Here is a 23,012-nt window from a genome sequence, read left to right as displayed (position 1 = left end):
ACTTTGTCTATCACTTGCAGTTTGGCATGCAAGTAGTCATGTGTTGTCGCTTCACCAGGTTGACACCTCATTTTTGAGTATGCTTGGCGCTGCTCCTGGCATGCCCTCCTGCACTCTTCATTAAACCAGGGATAATCCCCTGGCTTGGTGGTAATTATAGAGTGGGGGATATGCTGAGCCATGAGACTATAGATTATGATTGAATAAATTCTGCTGCTGCGGGAGAGCTTAACACCACAGCACCTCATGGTTGCCCAGTCTTGAATTGCTAGATCAATTCGAAATCTATCCCATAGTAGTAGTGCCACACAACATGATGAAGGGTAACCTCAATATGAAGATGGGACTTCGTCTCCACAGGAACTGTGCGATGGTCATTCCTACAAATACTGTTATGGACAGATGCATCTGCAGCAGGCAGGTTGGTGCGAATGAGGTCAAGTATGTTTTTCCCCCTCGTTGGTTCCCTCACCACCTGCCCAGTCTAACAGCTTATGTCCTTTAGGATTTGGCCAGCTCGGTCTGTAGTAGTGCTACTGAGCCACTCTTGGTGATGAACATTGAAGTCCTCCAGCCAGAGTGCATTCTGTACCCCTGCCACCCTTAGTGCTTCCTCCAAGTGGTGTTCAGCATGAAGGAGCACTGATTCATCAGCTGAGGTACCAGGCGGTACATGGTAGTCAGGAGATTTCCTTGCCCACGTTTAGCTTGATGCCATGAGACTTCATGGGGTCCAGTGTCGATGTTGAGAACTCCAAGGGCAACTCCCCCCTGACTGCATACCACAGTGCTGCCACCTCTGCTGGGTATGTCCTGTAGATGGGACAGGACAGGGACTGGGGCATTGTCTGTAAGGCAAGATTCCATGAGCATGACTGTGTTGGGCTGTTGCTTGACTTGTATGTGAGAAAGCTCTCCCAATTTTGGCATAAATCCCCAGATATTAGTAAGGAGATCTTTACAGGGTCGATGGGACTGATTTTGCCATTGTCATTTCTGGTGCCAAAGTCAGTGCCATTGGTTTCATTCCTATTACAGCAGGCGGATGGTAAATGCCCAAACTATTTACAATTTGTATTTATTTCGAGATGCGGGCTTTGAACTCAGTAAGAAGAAGTCTTTTAGGTTTTTTTAAAAAACTAAATTAAATCTTTATTAAATAAAAAAATTATTTTAAACACACAGGTTTACAAATTACTACTATAATAACCGCTAGATCCCCTGATTAATCTAACTCCCAGTTACACCCACGTTAAGACAACAGTAGGACACACAGATTTTAAAAGACTCAGGTAAATTAGCACAATGCCCTGGAAGTTGAATTCAGAGTGAGTTTTCCTCAGCTTCGGTTCCTTGTAGACAACAGCTTGATGCTTAGATGCTGGAGGCTTTTCACACTGTTAGATCTTAGAATGCCTTCCCTTGCACACAGCCTTCTCTCCTTTATACATATTCTCCCCTTTGAATGCAAATTCTCATTGTTTCGCTATGTCTTTGGACTTTACCTCTCTACTAATAAAAATCCATCACAGTACCAATTTTATCAGTATTTCTTTGGGAAAAATAAACACGCTCTTAACTTCTCCTGGCTAGGTGAAACATTTCACCCCCCCCCTCTTTTGGATTCAAGCTAGTCTGGTTATTTAAAAATGTAAATGTTCCCTTTACACCTCACATTCTAAAACTTCCCCCATGTTTACCTACTTAACATTTCAAACCCAGCTTATCTTCTGTTAATTCAAAGCCTCCAGACCCGCTGCCTTTAATTCAATAAATTCCCACACACACTCAAACACAGACCCATAGAGACAGACCCCACTATTACTCTACTTTACAATAAATTCCTATAACATTATGAAAATTATTATATCTTCCTGACAATTCCTTATTGACTTTTTAGTGGTTTGTTACAACTGAGTGGTTTGCTAAGCAATTTCAGTGGGTCTGAAGTTACGTGTAGGCCAAACCAGTAAGAACGGCAGATTTCCTTCCTTAAAGGACACTAGAGAAGCAGATGGGTTTTACGGCAATCGACAATGGTTTCGGGGCTATCATTATACTTTTAATTATTGATTGAATTCAAGTTCCATGATCTGCCTTGGTGGGATTTGAACCCGGGTCACCAGAGTATTACTAGGTCTCTCGATTACTAATCCAGCGACAAAACTGCTACTCCACTGCCTCCACTTGTTTTCCTCTCCAACTCTTTGTTATGAATGTGAGGTTTTATAAATGATTATGTATTGGGACAGTCTCTTTAATTCACAGTAAAATGGAAGAATGAAGAGGATCACTCATCATGAAGAGGATGATTTGCATCAAATTCTGCTCAATAACAAGGCTGGGTGGCTTGGTGACCATGGGGATGGGCCCAGGCTGAGACTGTTCCAGTGATGCTCAACGCAAACTGGAGGAACAGCACCTCATCTTCCGACTAGGCACTTAGTCTTCTGGACTTAATATTGAGTTCAACAATTTCAGATCATGAATTTTATCCTCCATCCCCACCCCCTTTCCGATCCCCCTTTTTCCAATAATTTATCATTTTTTAACAAATATATTTTTCTTTTCCCTCCTATTTTTAAATTTATTTCGATCTATTGTTTCATCTCCACCTTTTAGCCCATTTCGATCCCTTCCCCCCACCCCACCCCCACTAGGGCTATCTGTCACTTGCTCATCCTGCTTTCAACCCCTAATGTCCCCATTAGCACATCCTTTAAATAATATCACCACCATCAACACCCCTTATCTATGACATCTTTGGCAGTCTCTTCTTGGCCTCCACCTATCACTGGCCCCCTTTCGAGCTCTACCTGTCCCACTCACCCCCTTCTACCAGCTTATATTTCATCTAATTTCTATATGTATTAGTTCTGATGAAGGGTCATACAGACTCGAAACGTCAACTGTATCGCTCTCCGCAGATGCTGTTAGACCTGTTGAGTTTTTCGAGATATTTTTGTTTTTGTTCCAGGCTGAGACTTACTGGGAGCAAGGTGCAGAATGTTCACACCTGAAAACAAAGGCAGGAGCAGCTGGGCAAATTGTGGACAGCCTTTCGGTCTCCATGTTTTTGAACAGAAAAATGAGAGCAAGGTCTCACAGACAGACAAAGGCTGCAGCTGGTGTGGTCAGCAAAGGGGAGAAGGCTGCTGGCCATCTGCAAGGCACCAGACAGAACGTAGGATGGAGGATGGTCTGTGGTCATAGAGACGCACCCCAGGGAAATCTAAAAACTCTAGAAAATTTGCCCTGGGGAGACCAGTAGAAGAAATCACTGGAGTGGACCTTACATTTGAAAATCGACTTGGGAATTCTTAGAGGACTACACAAGCGCACCTTTGGTCGCTGGACGTTATGACTTGGTGAAACTAGGGTTGGAACTCATCGGAAGCTGGGAGTGACTGGACTATTCCCTATGAAGACTGTAATCCTGTGGAGAGATAAGACCATAAGACCTAGGAGCAGAAGTAGGCCATTTGGCCTATTGAGTCTTCCCTGCCATTCAATGAGATCATGGCTGATCTGATAATCCTCAATTCCACTTTCCTGCCTTTTCCCCATAACCCTTGATTCCCTTACTGATTAAAAATCTGTCTATCTTGGCCTTGAATGTACTTAACAACCCAGCCTCTACAGCCCTCTGCAGTAAAGAATTCTACAGATTCATATATAGGTTTTATTGGTCATGTTAAAACATTAATAGCGGTTATCATTTCTGTAGTTTAGAGTATTAGTTGCCTACTAGGTAACCTATAGTTAGAGTTGCTTTTACTTCGTTCATACAGTAAGTCTTAAAACTTGGTATGCAAATCCTTTTAGCTTGGTCATTGGGAATTCAAATCTTATTTAAAGTTATTGGAGACTGTGGAGTCTCTTATAACACTCTAAGTCTTCACATAGTACATCATTCATTAGCTAAGGGGGCAAGTAGATACATGTAGTGACAGGTTTCCAGCAATCTTGTTTTTGAGTCAACTAAGAGCAACCTAAGTGCAGTCCCATCATTCTCTTTGTGATATTATTTTGCAGAAGGCTGGGTTAATTTAAGCAGTACTAATTTCTACTCTTGCCACATGTCCATGAACAGAAATGTGTTTTTGATTTGCTTCCCCTTTATAAGTGGTGGTGTATTACTGAACCCCTCAGTTTTGGTGTGATCCAATTTCTATGAATAACCCCACAGCAAACTCGAAATAGGATGAACTCAAAGTGTCAGTTTATTTGCATACACTCAAAACACGGAGGAGGGCCGCAATGTTGTCTTCTTTGCATTCATACAGTAAAAGATAGATAGAGAAAAGAAAGCTTTACAGTGCAGAGACCACAGAGAGAAGAAATATTGTTTCACATATGTCTAGAGGCCAGAATCAAAACCTAATAAGGTACTCCTTCATGGAAGTTGTTGGGCTTAAAACCGATGCTGTATAATTCACTTTTCCAGTGGTGTTGACTTCATATGATGCGATAAGCATGCAGCGGTGAATTGTAGGCGATGGTACAGAATTTCCAGCGGAAATAGTGTAGATGGGGCCAGGTGTCCAACCTGGGCCAGAGCTCCTTGTCTGTGAGACTGCTCGTCAAATAGTCAAAAGGCAGACTGAGACTTTGCAATTCAGCAAGGCAATATTACTGGTTCCGCCAGCCAGGAGTCCATGTCACATGACTGACCTTTCCACACTGTCTTTGACAAGGGATGTGCATCCCTCATCTGGGTCCTCGAGATTGTTGAATGTCTCAACTATTAAGAATTGAAAGGAAGGTTGCGGGCCCTTTGTCTTAGCAGAACCAGTCTGGGTTATGAAATTCAGATGGCCTTTGCTGTCTTTCAATTTGGTCTGTGCAGCCCACAGAGGGGTCATTAGTGGCTCTTCAGGGATAATGAGGTGCCAGTTTCTTCAATATTGTCAGGTAGCTTCTTTTGTTCTGTGTCACAGACAGGCATAGATTGAGCCGTTTTAAGTCTTCTTCCAGTTTGAAATTTTTAGACATAGCCATGAGCGTATCTCTATATATTTTATAAAAAATTACACAGGGTGAGATTTTAGTCCCTCAGAGTTCTTGTGGCATCGGGGAAAAAATTAATTCTATTTCATTTTTTATATCTATATATGTAGTCTTATGAAGGAAGATTTGAAATAAAGAACTATGCATCAATTCTCTCATTCACACTGGCACGCCAGACATACAGCTAGTAGGGGCATTGGTAGTTCCCTGCTGTAGTTTGCTTTCTTCAAGGTTTGAATTTGGGTTAGTGCATCAGCAAGGACATTGTCCTGGGATGTGGAATGTTTAAATGACCTGGGAAGATTCAAATCTGCCCTTATGGGGAAGTCTATTCAGGCCTAGTGTTCTGAATTTCCTCTTGGGGATCAGGCATAAGCAAAGCCATTGGTTTCAGAACTCTGTCTGTTCCACTCTTGATAAGTGTCCTCTAAAGGGCCTGGGGGTTTTAGAGGGGATTAGAACTCTGGGTGAGTGATGGTCAAATTGCTGTGTGCTATCCACAGAGGAATGCTGGGCATCTCGCTCTGAGTGCCGAGACTTTTAATCACAGGGCTGAGTGGCTCTTGTGCAAGTTCTGTCGAAGGGTCATGAGGACTCGAAACGTCAATTCTTTTCTTCTCCGCCGATGCTGCCAGACCTGCTGAGTTTTTCCAGGTAATTCTGTTTTTGTTTTAGCTCCTCTCCATCCATCTCAGTAACCTGTGGGTTCAGCTGTTCAAACCCAGTGACGGTGCCAGGGACTGTGGTTAGGCTGATTGTCAGGAGTTTGGGGTGTTTTAATGGGACTTTGGCCTCTTGTCGGGGATTCCGGTTTAGTGTCTGGCTCAGGCACTGGCACAGCTGTGCTGTTTCAGTTTCTGTTGCTAGGTGCTTTAGGTTGGCACTGCAACAGGCGGGCAGTCTGCTCCTGAACTTGGGCAAGCCTTTCTGGGCCCAGATGATGGGAAGGTTGCCTTCTGGAAGGGGCCTCTCCCCCATACATACCAGGCAGGGCTACAGTGCTGTGGCCTGTTGGTGTGTTATGTATAATTTTAAATGTCAGGCTGCCTCGCAATCGGTGGGTATTGGATCCATTCTGTGCTGGTCAGTTGGGCAGTAAGCTCTGTGTCTTTTGGAACACTACTGCCCTGTGGTGGATGGTCAACTCACTGTAACTCCTGGTGGCTTTTCAACTCTCACTCTTTCTGGGCCAATTTGGAAACTTTCCTGGCCCCCATTTAAATTCGCCATGAAGCTGCCAGTCAGACCAATCAATGGCTTCCTAGCCGAGGCCTTTGGCTTGGGAGTGGGTGCTCTCCTAACTTGTTTCATGTACCCTGGAACGCCATTGCCCTCAAGCGGAGGTGCAGTTCCAGCCACACCCCCTTGTGGCTTTTTGACTGGGGGAGGAATCCCACTCCTTATCTGCTCATCAGCTTGTGAACTCCCTTTTTCCCTATTTTATTTTAGAAAGAAGGTTTCTGCCAGCTATCCTTCCGTCAGCCCCTGAACCTTTGTCTTTCCTGGTTTACTAGTTTGTCTTCCTTCAGACTCTTCAACTACGTGGGTCATTTTCCTTACTCTTCTTTCCTTGCTCTAGGACTTCTCTAGTTCCCTTTTTAATTCCAGATCTTCTGTGAGGCTGTTTAACTTTACTGGCCAGGCTTTGGCCTTGCTACATCTGAGCAGTCCTCGCTCAATATTTATTGGTGCTATTTCACTCTTTTGGGCCTCAAGAGCTTCCTGCTCTGCTGTAAACTTCTGCTGGCTGATGTTGGCCTCTTTTTCCCTGGCTAACACCTTTTCTGCTAGTGAACTTGATTCCTGCTACTGGTGGTTCAGGGACAATTCCTACCGTGACGGGGTCTGAAACAAGGTCACACTCTAGGTGAACCCTATAGAGGGGCACAAACACAGATCCTTCTCCCACACCATTAAGTAGTGTTTTGGCCTTCAGGGAGGACTCGGAGTGTTTCCTTCCAACGTTAAGGACTGAGTAGCCCCTGTGTCCCAGAGCAGCACAATGGAATTGCTCATAACCTTGGACGGCTATGGGGACACTGTCCTTGAAAGAACAAAACTTCGGAAGCTCTCTGGGAGCTTGTCCAGCTTGGGGACACGGTGCTATGCCCTCCAAAGGTAAGTTTTGATAGCGAGAGTCTCTGCCTGTGCCACTCATAGGGGTGTCCTTTGGGGGGCTAATCATATGGAGCCCTTTTAGACCTACAGGCTTCCCTTACAATCTCCAGCACTCAGACCTGGAATGGCCTATTTTATTCCAATGGGAACACGCTGGTCTCTGGGGACTGTCTTTTTGGGCTGCAGCCTCCTTTTCTAGATGGGGGGACTTTCCTATCTAGATCACCCTGCTTATCTTTCCAATGCTCAAAGGAATGCAATGGAAAGGGTCTGTCTGAGTTTCCAGGCCTCGGGGTGAGATCAGAGCTGTCTGCTGTGACTGCTGCATCTGGGGCTGTGGATTCTCTGTTGCTCCAACTATGCCCTCAAGCTGGAGGGTAAGCAGTTTTTATATTCCCCCAACCAGACCAACTCTCACAACCCCTCATAGATGCATGGGATTCTTAGGGATCTTACCCATTATTTGAACACAATTTGCTTCAGCTGTCTGAACCCGATGTAGGTTTGTGTGGGCTTCCTACAAGCGTTCCAGAATTGCTGGCGATATGCCTCCAGGACTAATTCATAGGCACTTAGGATGGCAGCCTTGGTCTCCTCATAATTCATGGATACATCAGGAATCAGCATGGAGTACACCTCTTGGAATTTCCCTGGTAGCTGCCCTTGAATTAAAAATGGACATTTTAGCTGTCCTGCTACTTTCTCAAAAGTGGCAAAAAAATGATTCCACGTCACACTGTGCAAATTTGGAAATGAGTCTAACATATTTGAGGGCTTTGAAGAGTGGTTCTGGGTTAGGGAGGTAGTGGGTGCTACTGGGAAGAGAGAGATTTTCCCTCACAGCTTCCAGCTGTCTGGTCTGTCTGTGTCTCTCTCTCTCTCTCTCTCTTTCTTGTTCCCTTGTTCCTTCTCCTGAAATTCTAGCTGCAGCCTGAGCTTATCCAGCTCAAAATTGGCTGGGGCTAGGGGGGGAATTTGGAGTCATGGTTGAGCTCTACATCTAACTGCTCTATTGGTAACATGAGATACTAGTGTTCTACCAACAACTGGATCAGCTCACTTCTCTTTACTGGGCAATTTTAACTATACCTCCCTAGCTACAGCTTTCAGTTGCTCTGCGCTAAGGGCTGCTAATATTTCAAGGTTCAAATTTCCTTGTTTGACCCTCATCTGGGCATCAAAAGTTGCCATCTTCTAAGTGTTAGGGAAAATGAATTTGCTGAGGTAAGTTACTTGTGTTTTAAAATTCGTTCCAGCCACTGATTTTTTTTTCTCTTTTGGTTTCCAATTGTTTTTTTTTTAATATCAGATTTGGCATGTGTCTTAACTTGGACTCTGGTCAAATTCAAATGGCTGATCCTGGATTTGAGTTTCCAATTTCTGTTACAGACTGGGGTGGGGGGTTAATTTAAATAGCACTAATTTCTCCTCTCTCCATCCATCTATAAGTAGAAAGGTGTTTTGATTTGCTTCCCCCTTTATAAGTGGTGGCATATTTCCCAACCCAACAGGTTTGGTGTGATCTAATTTTGATAAATAACCCCACAGCAAACTCCAGATATGCTGAATCAAAGTGTCAGTTTATTTGCACACACTCAAAATGTGGAGAAGGGTTGCAACGTTGCCTCCATTGTATTCATACAGTAAAAGAGGGATAGGGAAAAGAAAGATTTACAGTGCAGAGACAAAAGAAATAGTTTTCATGTGGGTTCCAGAGTCCAGAATCAAAGTGCAATGAGATATTCCTTCCAATGAGGCAGGCTGAAAATCGATGCAGTATAACCCACTTTTCCAGTGGTGTTGACTTCACACGATGAGATAAGCATGCAGAGATGAATCAGTCTTGTAGGCAATGGTACAGAATTTCAAGCAGAAGCAGTAGATGGGGCCCAGTGTCCAACTTGGGCCAGAGCTCCTCGTCTGTGAGACTGCTAGACAAATGGTCAAAAGGCAGACTGAAACTTAGCGAGGCAATACCACTGGTTCCATCAGCCAAAGGTCTATGTCATATGATTCCAACCTCTCCACATTGTCTTTGACAAGGGATGCATACCCCTCATCTGGGCCCCTGAGATTGTTGAATGTCTCAACCATTACGAATTGAAAGGAAGGTTATAGGCCCTTTGCCTTAGCAGACGAGCAGACTCCTGTTGGCCAGTCTGGGCTATGAAATGCAGATGACCTTTGTATAGCACTCTTTGCATTTGGTCTGCGCAGCCCACAAGGGGGTCATTAGTGGCTCTTCAGGGATAACGAAGTGTGAGTTTCTCCAGTATTGCTAGGTAGCTTCTTTTGTTCTGGGTCACAGACAGACATAGATTCAGCCATTTTAGGTCTTCATCCAGTTTGAAATTTTTAGAGAAAACAATGACTCTATCTCTATATATTTTATATAAAAAAAGACAGGGTGAGGTCTTAATTCCTCACAGTGACCTTAGTGTGCAGGTTACCCCTGCCCCCTACCTCTGATCCTGCACGTCTGACTGTTATACAACATTGTGAATTTCCTGCGTTGAGGTTTGGCACGAGAATGTTCAAAATGTATCCTGATGGTGCTTTTGAAACTCTTGTGCTTGGATTTCGATTCTGTTTTTTCAAGCTGTGGTTGGCTGATGGCAGACGATGCGGGCAAACTCAGCATTGAAAGCTCTCCAGCTTGCCTGTTCCATTTCAACCATACTATAAAACAGGCACACACCCTCTGTTCTCAAGTGACGTATGCAATGACCAACCTGTGCCATTTGTCCCACAGTACAATGAACAGTTTCTCTGCGGTTCAAAACAAGCAAGGATAATAAACGAATAGCACATGGAACGCTGTTGGATTGCTGTGATTTCCTTATTCAAAACCACAATTGCAACCAGACTTCATTGTTTCATTTTTTTTTAAGTGCAAATTTTAATTAGGTAAATCTGTGCTTATTCATAGTATAGGAATGATCATTATTAACCACCTTATTGCCAGAAGCTTAAACTTCTCAACGAGAGCGGCTCGAAATGATATCAAATGTAATATGCTTATTGGTAGTCAAGTCAAGCAGTTAAGATGTAAGCAAAGTACTGCGGATGCTGGAAATCTGAAACAAAAACAAAAATAGCTGCAAAAACTCAGCAGGTCTGACAGCATCCGCGGAGAGGAATATAGTTAACGTTTCGAGTCTGTATGACTCTATCAGAACTAATAAATGTAGAAATGAGGTGAAATATAAGCTGGTTGAGGGGGGTGGGACTGGTAGAGCTGGATAGAGGGCCAATGATAGGTGGAGGCAAAGAAGAGATTGCCAAAGATATCATAGACAAAAGGACAGAGGGGTGTTGACGGTGGTGATATTATCTCGGGAATGTGCTAATGATGACATTAAGAGTAGAAAGCAGGATGAGCAAGTGACAGATAGCCTTAGTGGGGGTTGGGTGGGGGGAAGGGATCGAAATAGGCTAAAGGATAAAGATAAAACAATGCATGGAAATACATTTAAAAATAATGGAAATAGGTGGGTAAAGAAAAATATATTTTAAAAAATAATTTAAAATAAGAATAAAATAAATCCCTTCCCCCCCACCCCACCCCCACTAGGGCTATCTGTCACTTGCTCATCCTGCTTTCTACCCTTAATGTCACCATTGACACATTCCTTAGCTAATACCACCACCGTCAGCACTCCTTTGTCCTTTTGTCTGTGACATCTTTGGCAATCTCTTCTTTCCCTCCACCTATCACTGGCCCTCTATCCAGCTCTACCTGTGTCACCCCCCTTCAACCAGCTTATATTTCACCTCATTTCTATATTTCTTAGTTCTGATGAAGAGTCATATGGACTCGAAACGTTAACTGTATTCCTCTCCACGGATGCTGTCAGACTTGCTGAGTTTTTCCAGCTATTTTTGTTTTTGTTTTAGTTAAGATGTAAACTTTGCAGTTTAGGTTAGATCTCTACGTTGTTCACTTTCAGTGACCCACTCTATGGCTACTAATACAACCACTTAGTAGCCACAGTATAATCCCATGGAATCAAATTTGAAGGCTTTTTCTGTAACCCAATGCGAAACCTTGAAATGACAATTATACAACTCACAGGATGCTCTGTATCTTCTGAACCCGTTTTACTGACTTCTTATCCACAACTCAGCATTGTCATCTTATTCAGCTTGCCTGCTGTAGAGCAGCAAGAAGGTTTTTTTAAACTATAAAGTACCACACAACGCTAAATTTTGTAAAATTTTACTCTTTCCCCCTAACAGACTCAAATCATGTTGAGTGCATGTACTTTGCTCAAGTGACCATTCATGTGTTTGTGATTGTCATCAGGCTGCTTGCAATTGCAACTGATCCTGTCCACGTTATGAATGTTCCATCCAGCAGGGGATCACTGGACAATGATCAGGGACGTTTCCCAAACTGAGGCAAGTTGTACCATCCCTCCTGGATCCCTGCTGAGATGTCTGCCTAGTGCCTCCAGAGTCATAATGCACACAGGCCCACGCTGAGCAGTGATGCTGCAGCCACTCATTGTCTGGGCTCATACTTAACTATTCAGTATTCCAGTGTGCATGCAGCCATATCACATTATAGTTTACTCATTTCAAGAGAAAAAGGAATGTTTAATAGGTGGATATCCATTTACTGAATCAGGCAGCGGGAGACATCCTGTGAATCACAACTGTTTTATTGTTAAACTATAGTTCCATACAAATACCAGTTTCCCCTCTTCCCTTCTGAACCCTTTCTCTGTCCCCAGAAGCAAAAACTCCCTTACTGGTTAAAAAAAACTCAGCTCTTTTAAGTACAGGCTTCAATGAGTATCACCTGCTCTCAAATCACTCTGAAGCTTGTCCTGGTTTACTCTTAAAGAACCTGCATTTCTAACATTGTCAAGGAAAATATTTCCAATGTGGGGAGGAGTATAAATAGGATGATGCTTTCCACGGTTCAGCTTTGGAACTTAATTGAACTGGCAGAAGTTTTGCTCCTTACCATGACATAATATTTTTGTGTGTGTCTTTGAATTTATAGATTAAGAAAGCGTACAGACAGAAGGCTTTGAAATGTCATCCAGACAAGAACCCAGACAATCCCAAAGCAGGTGGGTTGATGGAGGGATCTCTCTCCACTGATGACTCCACATTTATTACTCATTTAACTTGATATCTAAAACCGTACTGAATAAGGCAGCTTGATTGGTAGACCACCAGGAATCAGTCCTGATAACTTCCAGAGCATCGTGGATTGTAAATTACAGTAGACACTGAGTACATGGGTAATATTAAAAGAAATAATATCATAAGGGTTTCCTTGACATGGCACACTCTAGAAGGTGAGATTTGATTTGATTTGCAGTGGTATAGGATGCTTGAGAAATGCAGAGATAGTAGGGGTGGGGGCAGGGATGGTTGGTTGCTTCATATATTGAGGATCATTTCGCAGTGGATGAATCTGAAATTATATCTCTAGGAGAGGCTGAAGTGAAACCTTTTGAGTTTGGGATGACAATAAGGTTGATAATGGAGTTTAAAAAGAGACTTGAACATGCAATCGAGATCACGATGCTATTCTGGACACAGAAATAGAATGGGAAAATTGAAAGTCCTAAGGTAGACAAAGGAATAGGACTTTACTTTAGAGAATGTGCAGATAATGCAACGAGTTACTTCAACAAACTCATTATAAACTGGAAATGCTTAATTGGAAGTGTGGAAGCTGGCTCAGAACCAGTAAATGCCATACAAGACTGTTTTGCGATGCTGTGTTTTGAGCCCTTTTGTAACATGTGTTCAGAACCAAAAGGCAATTTCAGAGATGACCAGCATTTCTTATGAAGTGAAACTGGCAGCCTAATGAGTGATCTGAATGCAATAACTACTCAAAATTACCCTTTGATTGTGATATTTTGCTCCAAAGATTATGGGAGCTGCTTTAAGGTTTAATAGAGAAAAATGGCCTTTTTCACACTATTGATTTTTCTCATGTTAAATGTCCAGTTCTGGCTACTGTAAGCTATGGCAAATTTAGTTTAAGTAAAGGAAGAACTTGCATTTATGTATGCCTTTCTCATCCTCAGGACATCACAAATCATCTCGAGTAATGAATACTTTTGAGTGCTTTAATATAGGGAAACGTTGCAGCCTATTTTCACATTGCTAGGCCCCTCAAACAGCAAATAAGTTGAAGGACCTATATCTGTTTCTCTTGGCGTTGATTGAAGAAAGAAACATTGGTCGGGAGAACTGCCTACTCTTCTTCAAAATCGACTATAACAGACACAGCTACCATATAATATCTCATTTGAAAGATTGTACTTTCAACAATGCTAAACTCCTTCAGTACTATTCTATAAGCCAAGATCATATGCTCAAGACTCTGAAGTGGAAGATGAACCAACACTTTATGTTTAAGACAAGAATACTCACTGAGGCAAGATGAATAAATATTCAAAGAGAAGGTCTCACCTCAGAGTGATACTTACTGGGTGGAAAGTTAAAGGTTTAATCTTCTTGATCTTTTCAGTGTTACTAAGATTTGTGATGAATAATATGTCAACAATAAATAAAAATTATTCCAACTTTGCAGGAACCACTGAATGAGACAGTAGCTGAAATGGCATGTGCAACTTTGAGCATCTTGCCTTTGAAAGAGCATAGATGCATGGTTGAGGGTTCAGGCAAGAGCAACAAAGTTGGTAATGGAATTCAAGAGTTCGGAGGAGAGATGCCCAGCGTTAATTTTTTGTTTTATTTGGAGGAAAGATGATTGATCCAGGTATTTAACATGCAGAGAGCACACATGATGTAGACGCAGGGAAATTATTCGACTTGAACTATGAAGACAGAATGAGGAACAAGACTCAAAATCAGCAAGCCTCAAGCAAAATTGAAATCTTCCCTCTAACTACCACTACAGAGTAGCAGGAATGTGGAACAGACCATGCTACCATGCTGTTTCGAACTGCTTCAAAAATAATTAAATATAGAATTTGGAATGGAATAGGGTAACTGTGGGCTTGGGTGTTTAAAAATAATCCATAGCACTCATTGGTGTTTTGCTACGCCAGGGAGGTTAGCACTCTGTTCATTATATTACAAAGATACGAGGCTAGGTTAAAAATTCTGAAGTTTAGTTTCAATTATCTTTGATATCAGGAAGTGCACAGAACTGTCCCTCAAACTTTTATCTGATTGGTTAAACAGTACAGTGTCTCAACTTTGAATGTGCAAAAATTGAATGAATGTGCCATGCATCAATTTTAATTGAACAAAATTAAAGAATAACTTACCTGGACAATTCAGCTAGGCACTGCATTGGCACAGTGTGGTGCCTGACTAGTTATCCCCTTCGCTGCTTGCGCGCTGTTCTATTGCTGCGCTCTGAACGACCCTTAACCCACCCAACCCAACCTGACCCAAACCCCACCATGGCCTGAATTGTCTGACCTGAAATCCAGCACGGCCTCGGTCCCAAGACTGCTGATTTTGAGACACTATACCTGTCTGTGGAGGACAGAGTTGGAAGAATGCCAAAATTGTAAAAATGCCTGAAGTAGGACCAAATATCTCTGTGACCTCCCCTCACCCCCAACACCTACTTTGATCTCTTGCACATCCTCCACTATTTTCATCCTCCAGGGAAGGAAATCTAACGTGCTATCTGTTCTGGCCTACATGTGACTCCAAACCCTGACAATGTGGTTGACTCTTAACTGCCCTCTGAAAAGGCCGAGCAAGCTGTTCAGTTGCACCAAATTACTACAGAAAAATCAGAAAGGAATAAAACTGGACGGACCTGCTGGCATTGATCTAAACACTTGAAATGATAACAGCACATCCTGCCCAGTCAACCATGCAAAATGCTCTTTACTAACATCTGATGGCTTGTGCTGAAAATTGGAGAGTTGTTCCATTGACTAGTCATACTCATCAAATCATACCTTGCAGCCAATGCCCTAAATACCTCCATCACCATCCCTGGGTATGTCCTGTCTCACTGTCGGGATAGACCCACTAGAAGTGGTGGCACAGTAGTATACATTTGGGAGGGAGTTGCCCTGGGATTTTGGACCCTATGAAGTCTCACTGCATCAGGAGGTTTCTGCTGATGACTATCTACCACCTCCCTTCAGCCGATGAATCAGTACTCCTCCACGTTGAACATCACTTGGAAGGAGCACCAAGGGGAGCAAGGGCACAGAATGTACTCTGGTTAGGAATTTTATTGCCCATCACCAAGAGTGGCTCAGTAGCACCACAGCTGGCTGAGTCCTAAAGAACATATCTGCCACACCAGTCCTGTGGTAGCTGGTGAGGGAATCAAAAAAGGGAAAAAAACATAGTTGACTTTGCTGTCACTAACCTACCTGTCACAGAATCATCTGTCCATGACGGTATTGGTAGGAATGACCACCGCACAGTCCTTGTAGAGACGAGGTCCCATCTTCACACTGAGGATACTGTCCATCGTTTTGTGTGAACTACCACTGGATTAAATTAGATAGATTCAGAATAGATTTACTAGCTCAAACCTGGGCATTCATGGGGTGCTGTGGGCCATCAGCAGCAGAATTTAATTCTACCAGAATCAGTAATCTCTTGACCTGGAATATCCCTCACTGTACCATTACTATCAGCTAGGGGATCAAACCTGGTTAAATGAGGGGAGTGGGAGAGCATGCCAGCAGCAGCACCAGGTATACTTGGTGAAGCCACAACACTGGACTACATACATGCCAAACAGTGGAAGCAACATGCAATAGAGAGAACTAAGTGATGCCACATCCAGTTGTGAATGGTGGTAGAAAACTTAACAACTATGTGGAGGAGGCGACTCCACATATATCCACATTCCCAATAATGGGGGACCCCAGCACACCAGTGCAAAAAACAAGGCTGAAGCATTTGCAACCATCTTCAGCCAGAAGTGCCAAGTGATCTATCTGGGCCTCCTCCTGAGGTCGCCAGCATCACAGACGCCAGTCTCCAGCCAATTCAATTGACTCCATGTGATTTCAAGAAACAGCGGAAGGCACTGAATAATACAAAGGCTGTGGGCCCTGACAACATCCCGGAAGTAGTGCTGAAGACCTGTGCTCCAGAACTAGCTGTGCTCCTAGCCAAATTGTTCCAGTATACTGACAATGTGTAAAATTGCCTAGGTATGTCCTGTTCACAAAAATCAGAAGAAATCCAATCCAGCCCATTACCACTGCCATTGCCTTGTGTATAACCATTAAGACTTGCTCCTCTTATATTTGCTCTTGTTTCATTTTTTGTATTTGTAGTGGAATTGTTCCATCAGTTATCCCAAGCTCTGGAAGTTCTTACAGATGCAGCAGCAAAGGTAGGATTCTTATATTTACATTTCTGACACCATTTGAATACATTTGTGGCCTGTCAACTTTCAGCAGTAAGAACACTGCTTCCACAGTTATTCAATTTGTGATCAGTCCCTTATTCTTTCTGAAAGAAGCAACCAGTCAATGACTGCCACCTTTCCCCGCCTATATTTAGGTACCTTTCTAGCAATTGTGATAGGTTATTTTGTCAAGTGAACCACCTTTTTGGTTCAAGGTAAGATTTGATAGTGCAGAAGAGCTTTCCTGGCTTAGGCACCTCAAAGAGTTCCTAAACCACTTACAACATGGATAGAGATAGTGCAGAGCTCCCTCTATGTTGTTCCATGAAGCAGTCCCAGACAAGATGCAAAATTAAATTCTCTGTGCTGTCCCATCAGACATTGCTAAATTAGGTCAGGCTTACTTAGATAGAGCAAAACTTCAGTATCTCTCAAAGCTCACCCAGAAATCGAGAAACAGTTGATGAAGACTCAGTCCTTGTGAAAGGATAGGTCCAGGATTTGATGCAGAGTGAACTGTCCTCTATCTTGCTTCACCCCAGTTCTCAGTAGAGTGCTGTCCACTGAACCAATGTGACATATTTCCTTTTGGCACATTGACCATCCAATGACTTTGGAGTGACATTTCCAATTTGGACCTTTTTTTTCATATTTTTTGTTAAATATGCATTGAGGTGGATGGTTTCAACTTTGCATACTGTAGATGGTGAGTTTGTACTTAATTCTTCTTCGTGCTGTATTTTTCAATCATTACTTTGCAGCACTCACCACTGCATGTACCACAATTCATTAATAAAATGGACTATAATTTACACCAGACGTTGGTTCCAAGCATAATATTTACAAGTGTTTGTCAGTTCTTTCCTCGTAGAGAGGCAACACACTTGAAAACATTTCAAAAGATAAATTGTTGCAAATTGGCATCGATATAAAGCCTACACTAACATCCCCTTAACGGCTGCTCTCATTTTGTTTCCATTGATGTTTCTTGCCAGAATAGAAAATGCATCTTCACACAGAACGTCCAGTTGTCATTTATTGTGAGACTGTATGCCAGCTCCTGATTTAAAGAAAAGGGATTCTTGTCATGAGATTCAGATGTAGAATTGAAACAAGTTTACAGAACCTTTTGCTCCAATGTAGTATTTGCAATTATAATTTATTCCCCTGATTGTTTAGCGAATAAATGCACTGTCTGTTGCAGTGCTCACCTGTACAAACCAGAAGATCCTACGTTTGTTCCTAGCTTTGAACTAAATTAGCTGGTTTTATGCAGGGCAGAAAATAGAGATAGGAGGAGGACTACAGTTGATCCTTTATTTTTGGGCTACAGAAGGAAATATTCATCTAGGCTTCTCAACCCTGATCATGGTCTTGTGATCTCTTCTGAAAACCATATGTGAATAAGGACAAAATGATGCTTGGCTATACTGCTTTGCACAATTTTTTAAGTCAGCCAATGAATATTATCTCCATGTTCACATATGAAAAATGGTGCTGGGTTGTAGTTGGTATCTGTGGAGCTGTACCCTACAAGACCCATCACATTCAATTAAAAACAGACAAAAAAGAAAAGCATTTCTTATGTTTTAATCCAACTGAGCAGTGTTTCACTAGTCTCACGAACTCTGAAACTTACTCCATTGTTCCATTGTTTTTACATTATATGATCAATCTCATTCTCCATTCTGAAACTGGTTCCTGAAATTCAAAACTAAACCATTTTATTCCTGGAGTTCAGCACAGGCATGTGATATAATCTGAACGTCAATATGGGGTATGTTGCACATATGTTCTGAACCTAAAGGACTGCCTTTTCCAGCTGTAAGCAATTGCTGGCATGCTGTCCCTTCTACAACGTCCAATGCTATAACGGTAACAGGGGATTGCCACTTAATCACCAGTCCCCCAGCCACCTTAATCATAGCCATTAATCAACAGATCTAGCATCCCCCTCCTTCTTCCCCCATCGCAGCACCAACTTTCCCACAGAGCAGCCTGCGATCACTGTCTTTGTTTTTTGCTGCTACTGATCTATCTACCTTTCAATCTCTATCCTGAGTACTGCATGTTTTCAAACATGCCATAACCAGCCCTAAATGCAACTGTATATATAATGCAAACATATTGGTGTTGGTTTCTCAACTTGCATCAAAAAGATATGCATGATGAGATTCTACTATGTCCTTTGTACTGTGTGAGAGCAGCACCGAGATGTAAGACTATGAGCATTACTTTCCCCCCTTTGCTTTTCTAATGCAGTGCACCTTCCACCCTATATTGGCTGATTGGAGCGCAAATGAAATGGAGACCCTCCATCGGCTCTTGGGAACCATGATAAGTTAGATCCAAGATGTCAGAGGCATAGAATTGTATCCTAGGGTGCCAGCAAAAGAGAATACTTCAGGCATGCTGTGAATGGCAATTATCATGGTCAAACTTAGCTTACATCTTGTACAAGTATCTGATGGACATGTTAACTTTCTCAATTTTCTCCCTTTTCAAGGCAGCCTATGATAAAATCAGAAAAGCCAAAAAGCAGGCAGCGGAGAGAAACCAGAAACTTGACAGCAAGAGGAAGAAAGTAAAGCTTGGTATGTGAGATAATGAACATCATTACAAGTGACTGAGGTGGTAAATGAAGCATTAGGGGTTTGATCTTTCACAGCATATAGATAGTCCAGGGAGACCCGTATCTCACCTGACCAGGAAGTAACACCAAATTGCTTAGTATGGTGCTCTGAAAGGATCTTAACATACCTCAAAGCTTTTCTGTGGTTGATCTTGGAGCCTTTGACAGAGCAGAGCAGAAGGAACATTCATTTGTGCTATCTGTCTTAGTGACTACCCATTTCTGACATTAGATGCAAAAAGTAGGGAATTGGTTCCTTGAAGCCCACACTAACAAATCTCACCATTATAATTATAAGCATTCAACACTTCCCAAAAGAAAAATCAGTGTTGTGTGATCAGTGAGTAAAATGATTAGATGTACCAAAGTATGAAATATGTTGTATTTAGTACTACAAGCAGAAAAAAAAGTTTGCAAAGAAAATGCTTCTCCAAACAGAGCGTCAAAACTCGTAATATGCCCCCATGGCCGTTTTCAGTACTATATCCCTTTCACCTGTGGCTCTTGGCAGACTGCCATGGCCGTCATTCACTGGCTGTCGTTCACTGGCCATCTGTGTGTGAGATGTTGGCTGATGTGAGCTGAGGTTCAGTATTGTTTCCTCTATCTGTGTCCCTCTCCAACAAAGATTTGCTTTTGGGGAACTGAGGGTCGTGCATATATCTATACAGTAATTAAAAGCGTCCTGTTTAAATAGAACTGTTGTTGCTAAGGAGTTTTTTCTTTCCCCCTCTTGAACTGTTAAATCACAAGGGAAATTGCAGACAGAAATCCATGTCCTATTAACCCCATGGTAAGGGACTTTGCTGCACTCCTGAAAAGTGGAGAGATATAGGTTGGGCTTTGTGGCCATCAACAAAATGTTATTGAATGACAGTATGAAACTGAAGGGACTCTTCCAAATGCCCAGGAACTGGTTATCATCATGGGATGATCATGAAACATGTTGAAGCTCCACTAAGCTCTGATCTGTGCTGATGAGATGGGAATATGGTTAAATTTACTCATAAACTGACTTTGAATTTCACCCATACTACTATTAGGAAACACCAGGCACTTCCATACAAATGGAAGGGTTAATGATTTCACAGCATTCTGTGTACTTTCCATCAGTGCGTTGCACAATTGTACTGAATGGTCCTGAGAGCTTCCTAAAGCCAGGGCTAACACACTATATTTTAATTCGGAACAGACTACTCAGTTGAAAATGTCCTCTGAATGCTGCTGGTAAGAATCCAGTGTGCAATATCTTTTGGGGCATTTCAACCCAGTTCCTAGTGTGTCAGCACAAATCTCTCCTAATTCAACCTGTTAAAAGTAATACTGCTCGAAGGCCACAGGTCTCATGGGCTGGATTTTCACCGTGGATGTCGGAAGCTCAAGTCGGGAAATGCCTTAATTCTGCAGATACTTCTCCATGGCACCAAGCCCCGCACACACCATTTCCACTCCGGAGAGGCGGGGTCATGATCAAGTCCGGCCTGCTACCTTCGGAGGCAACCACGGAGGGGGTGTGAGTGCTGAGGTGGGCTGATTAGAAGGCCCACTTCAGTTCTTTGAATCTTCAGTCCAGCTTTATAAAAGGCTATTATGCCCTCTAGCCCTCACCTCCCTTCCCACCCCTCCCATGCCACCTCACACCCATTTGCCACCTTCATGCCACCATATACTCCATGCCACCTCTCATCCCTGTGCCACCTCCAAAGGCACTCACTCAGTGTCCACTATGCCAGACCTCAGAAATCATTCAAAGGTTTTAACCCCCCTCAAATGGTCAATCTGTTATAAAAACAAACTTCTATTCAGCAACTGCATCAAAGACAGCTAATCCTTTAATAGCTTCTTAAAACTGTCAATCAAAATATGAACTCAGCTGTCCTGATAAGTGATTTTGTAGCATTTGAAGCTCAACCAAGCATTAATAATGGGCTCAGCTATGAGAACAGTCCTTGGGGAATGTCAACAATGAAGCCTATTGAAACTGCATGAAAAGATGGTAATGGTTTTTCTAAGCTACACCAGATAGCCTGTCAATTAATGCGCTCCAGCAACAAGTGTTAACTATCACTGACAGCTGCAGTCTGTTGTTTTAATTTTTAAAGGGCTAGGAATTTAAACAACTTCAGTTCATGATATTTAAACAGACCTTATTCACTCTTCAAGCGTATTTATGCCACCTCCATGAAATTGTGACTCCCACACTGCAGGTTAAGACTCATGAAATGACAAAATGAGGTCTGTTTGAACTTGGTACTGATTTCCAATGGCCCTGATTGCTGCTGGTAAGAATCCAGTGTGCAATATCTTTTGGGGCATTTCAACCCAGTCCCTAGTGTGTTAGCATAAAATCTCTCCTAATTCAACTGTTAAAAGTAATACTGCTCGAAGGCCACAGGTCTCATGGGCTGGATTTTCACCGTGGATGTAGGAAGCTCAAGTCGGGAAATGCCTTAATTCTGCAGATACGTCTCCATGGCACCAAGCCCCGCACACACCATTTCCACTCTGGAGAGGCGGGGTCATGGTCATGATACTACCTTCGGAGGCAACCATGGAGGGGGTGTTGTGCTGAGGTGGGCTGATTAGAAGGCCCACTTCAGTTCTTTGAATCTTCAGGCCAGCTTTATAAAAGGCTATTATGCCCTCTAGCCCTCACCTCCCTTCCACCTATGTGATTCATGCCAACTGGCCCTTCCCGCTGCTGGCAAAAATAGCACCTGCTGGAAGTAGGGGCACGGCTTCTGCATCTGGGTCACGCCTGCCATTTTTAAAGGCCTCTGAAATCGGTTCAACTTCGCAAAATTCCAGCCTATGTTGTGGAGATGTAAAATGTTAACCTTGTAGAGTATGAGATGCTCTTCTAAGGTTGGGGCAAAGTAATGGGTGCTTTACTCACTATCTAATTGTGTCATACTTCACTTGGCTGTGTTTAATGCGAACAATAGTCTCTATCAATGAAATGTGTTCCTTTGTCAGAAGAAACATCTTTTGCCTCTAAGAGCACAAAACTGCAAATAAAATCTGTAAGCAGATCATCATGTTTCAAACTCAACACCGAGAAAGATGTACTGAAATTTCCCTACTATTGGTATTAGTAAACAGATATATGACTAAGCTTAGTCACAGGTAAAACTGTTGTTCAATTTCAGACTTGGAGGCCCGTGAGAGAGAAGCCCAACTTAACGAGGAAGAGGAAATTAAGATTGCAAAGAATTTAGATGAAGTGGTAAGTGCAAGATCAGGTCAGAATCATGTGACACAATAAATTCATATCACTTGGCCTTCTGCCAAAAATCTACTTCACGCACAAAAATAGCCAATTTGAGGTATGTAAAGGCCGATGTTAATGGAATTGTATGACAATATAAGCACATTTAAAAGAATGGCAAAAAGATAAAATTTGGTTCACCTGATGCTGATCCTGTTGGATTGAAATTAGTATTTCTAGTGGTAATTTATAATAGAGTATCAGTCTTCCAGCATTTTGTCAGTAAAGAGCAATACAGTTTTTCTTTAAAGCTCAAGGAAAGCCAGTACCTCGACACATGAAGCATCCAGTGATTATTATTTTTTAAATAATTCATGCTGGTTATGGAAAGTTCTGAAGGAGAGTCATATTGGATTCCAAATGTTAACGCTGTTTCTCTCTCCACAGATACTGCCAGACCAGCTGTGTTTTTTTAGTACTTTCTGTTTTTATTTCAGATCGCCATCATCCACAGCATTTTGCTTTCATTTTTAAAAATAAAGCTGCTTATTTGTGTATTTCCTTTCAAATCATTTATTCTGTGGCATTGGTACATCAAATTAATGCACAATTATTGCAGTTTCACCTGCATGATTTTTGACTGAGGATTGAGATAGGGTAATGGGGTCTGAATGGGGAGAATGCAGTCAGTGATTAGGTCTGGA

General features: G+C 42.4%; 1 protein-coding gene across 2 annotated transcripts in view; it reads left to right on the top strand.

The window, feature by feature from the left end:
• Positions 1–23,012, top strand: part of dnajc17 (DnaJ (Hsp40) homolog, subfamily C, member 17) — a 181,378-nt gene that overhangs the window by 33,559 nt on the left and 124,807 nt on the right. For both annotated transcript variants that reach the window (XM_041215045.1, XM_041215046.1), the window contains exons 2-5: positions 12,140–12,209; positions 16,395–16,453; positions 18,975–19,062; positions 22,250–22,326. In XM_041215045.1, the coding sequence (XP_041070979.1) occupies positions 12,140–12,209; positions 16,395–16,453; positions 18,975–19,062; positions 22,250–22,326 (294 nt within the window). The remainder of the gene's footprint in view (positions 1–12,139; positions 12,210–16,394; positions 16,454–18,974; positions 19,063–22,249; positions 22,327–23,012) is intronic.

Source organism: Carcharodon carcharias, chromosome 20 (assembly GCF_017639515.1).
Source record: "Carcharodon carcharias isolate sCarCar2 chromosome 20, sCarCar2.pri, whole genome shotgun sequence".
NCBI lineage: Eukaryota > Metazoa > Chordata > Chondrichthyes > Lamniformes > Lamnidae > Carcharodon > Carcharodon carcharias.
Note: the sequence above shows the minus strand (reverse complement) of the source record. Positions and strands in the feature narration are given on the sequence as shown.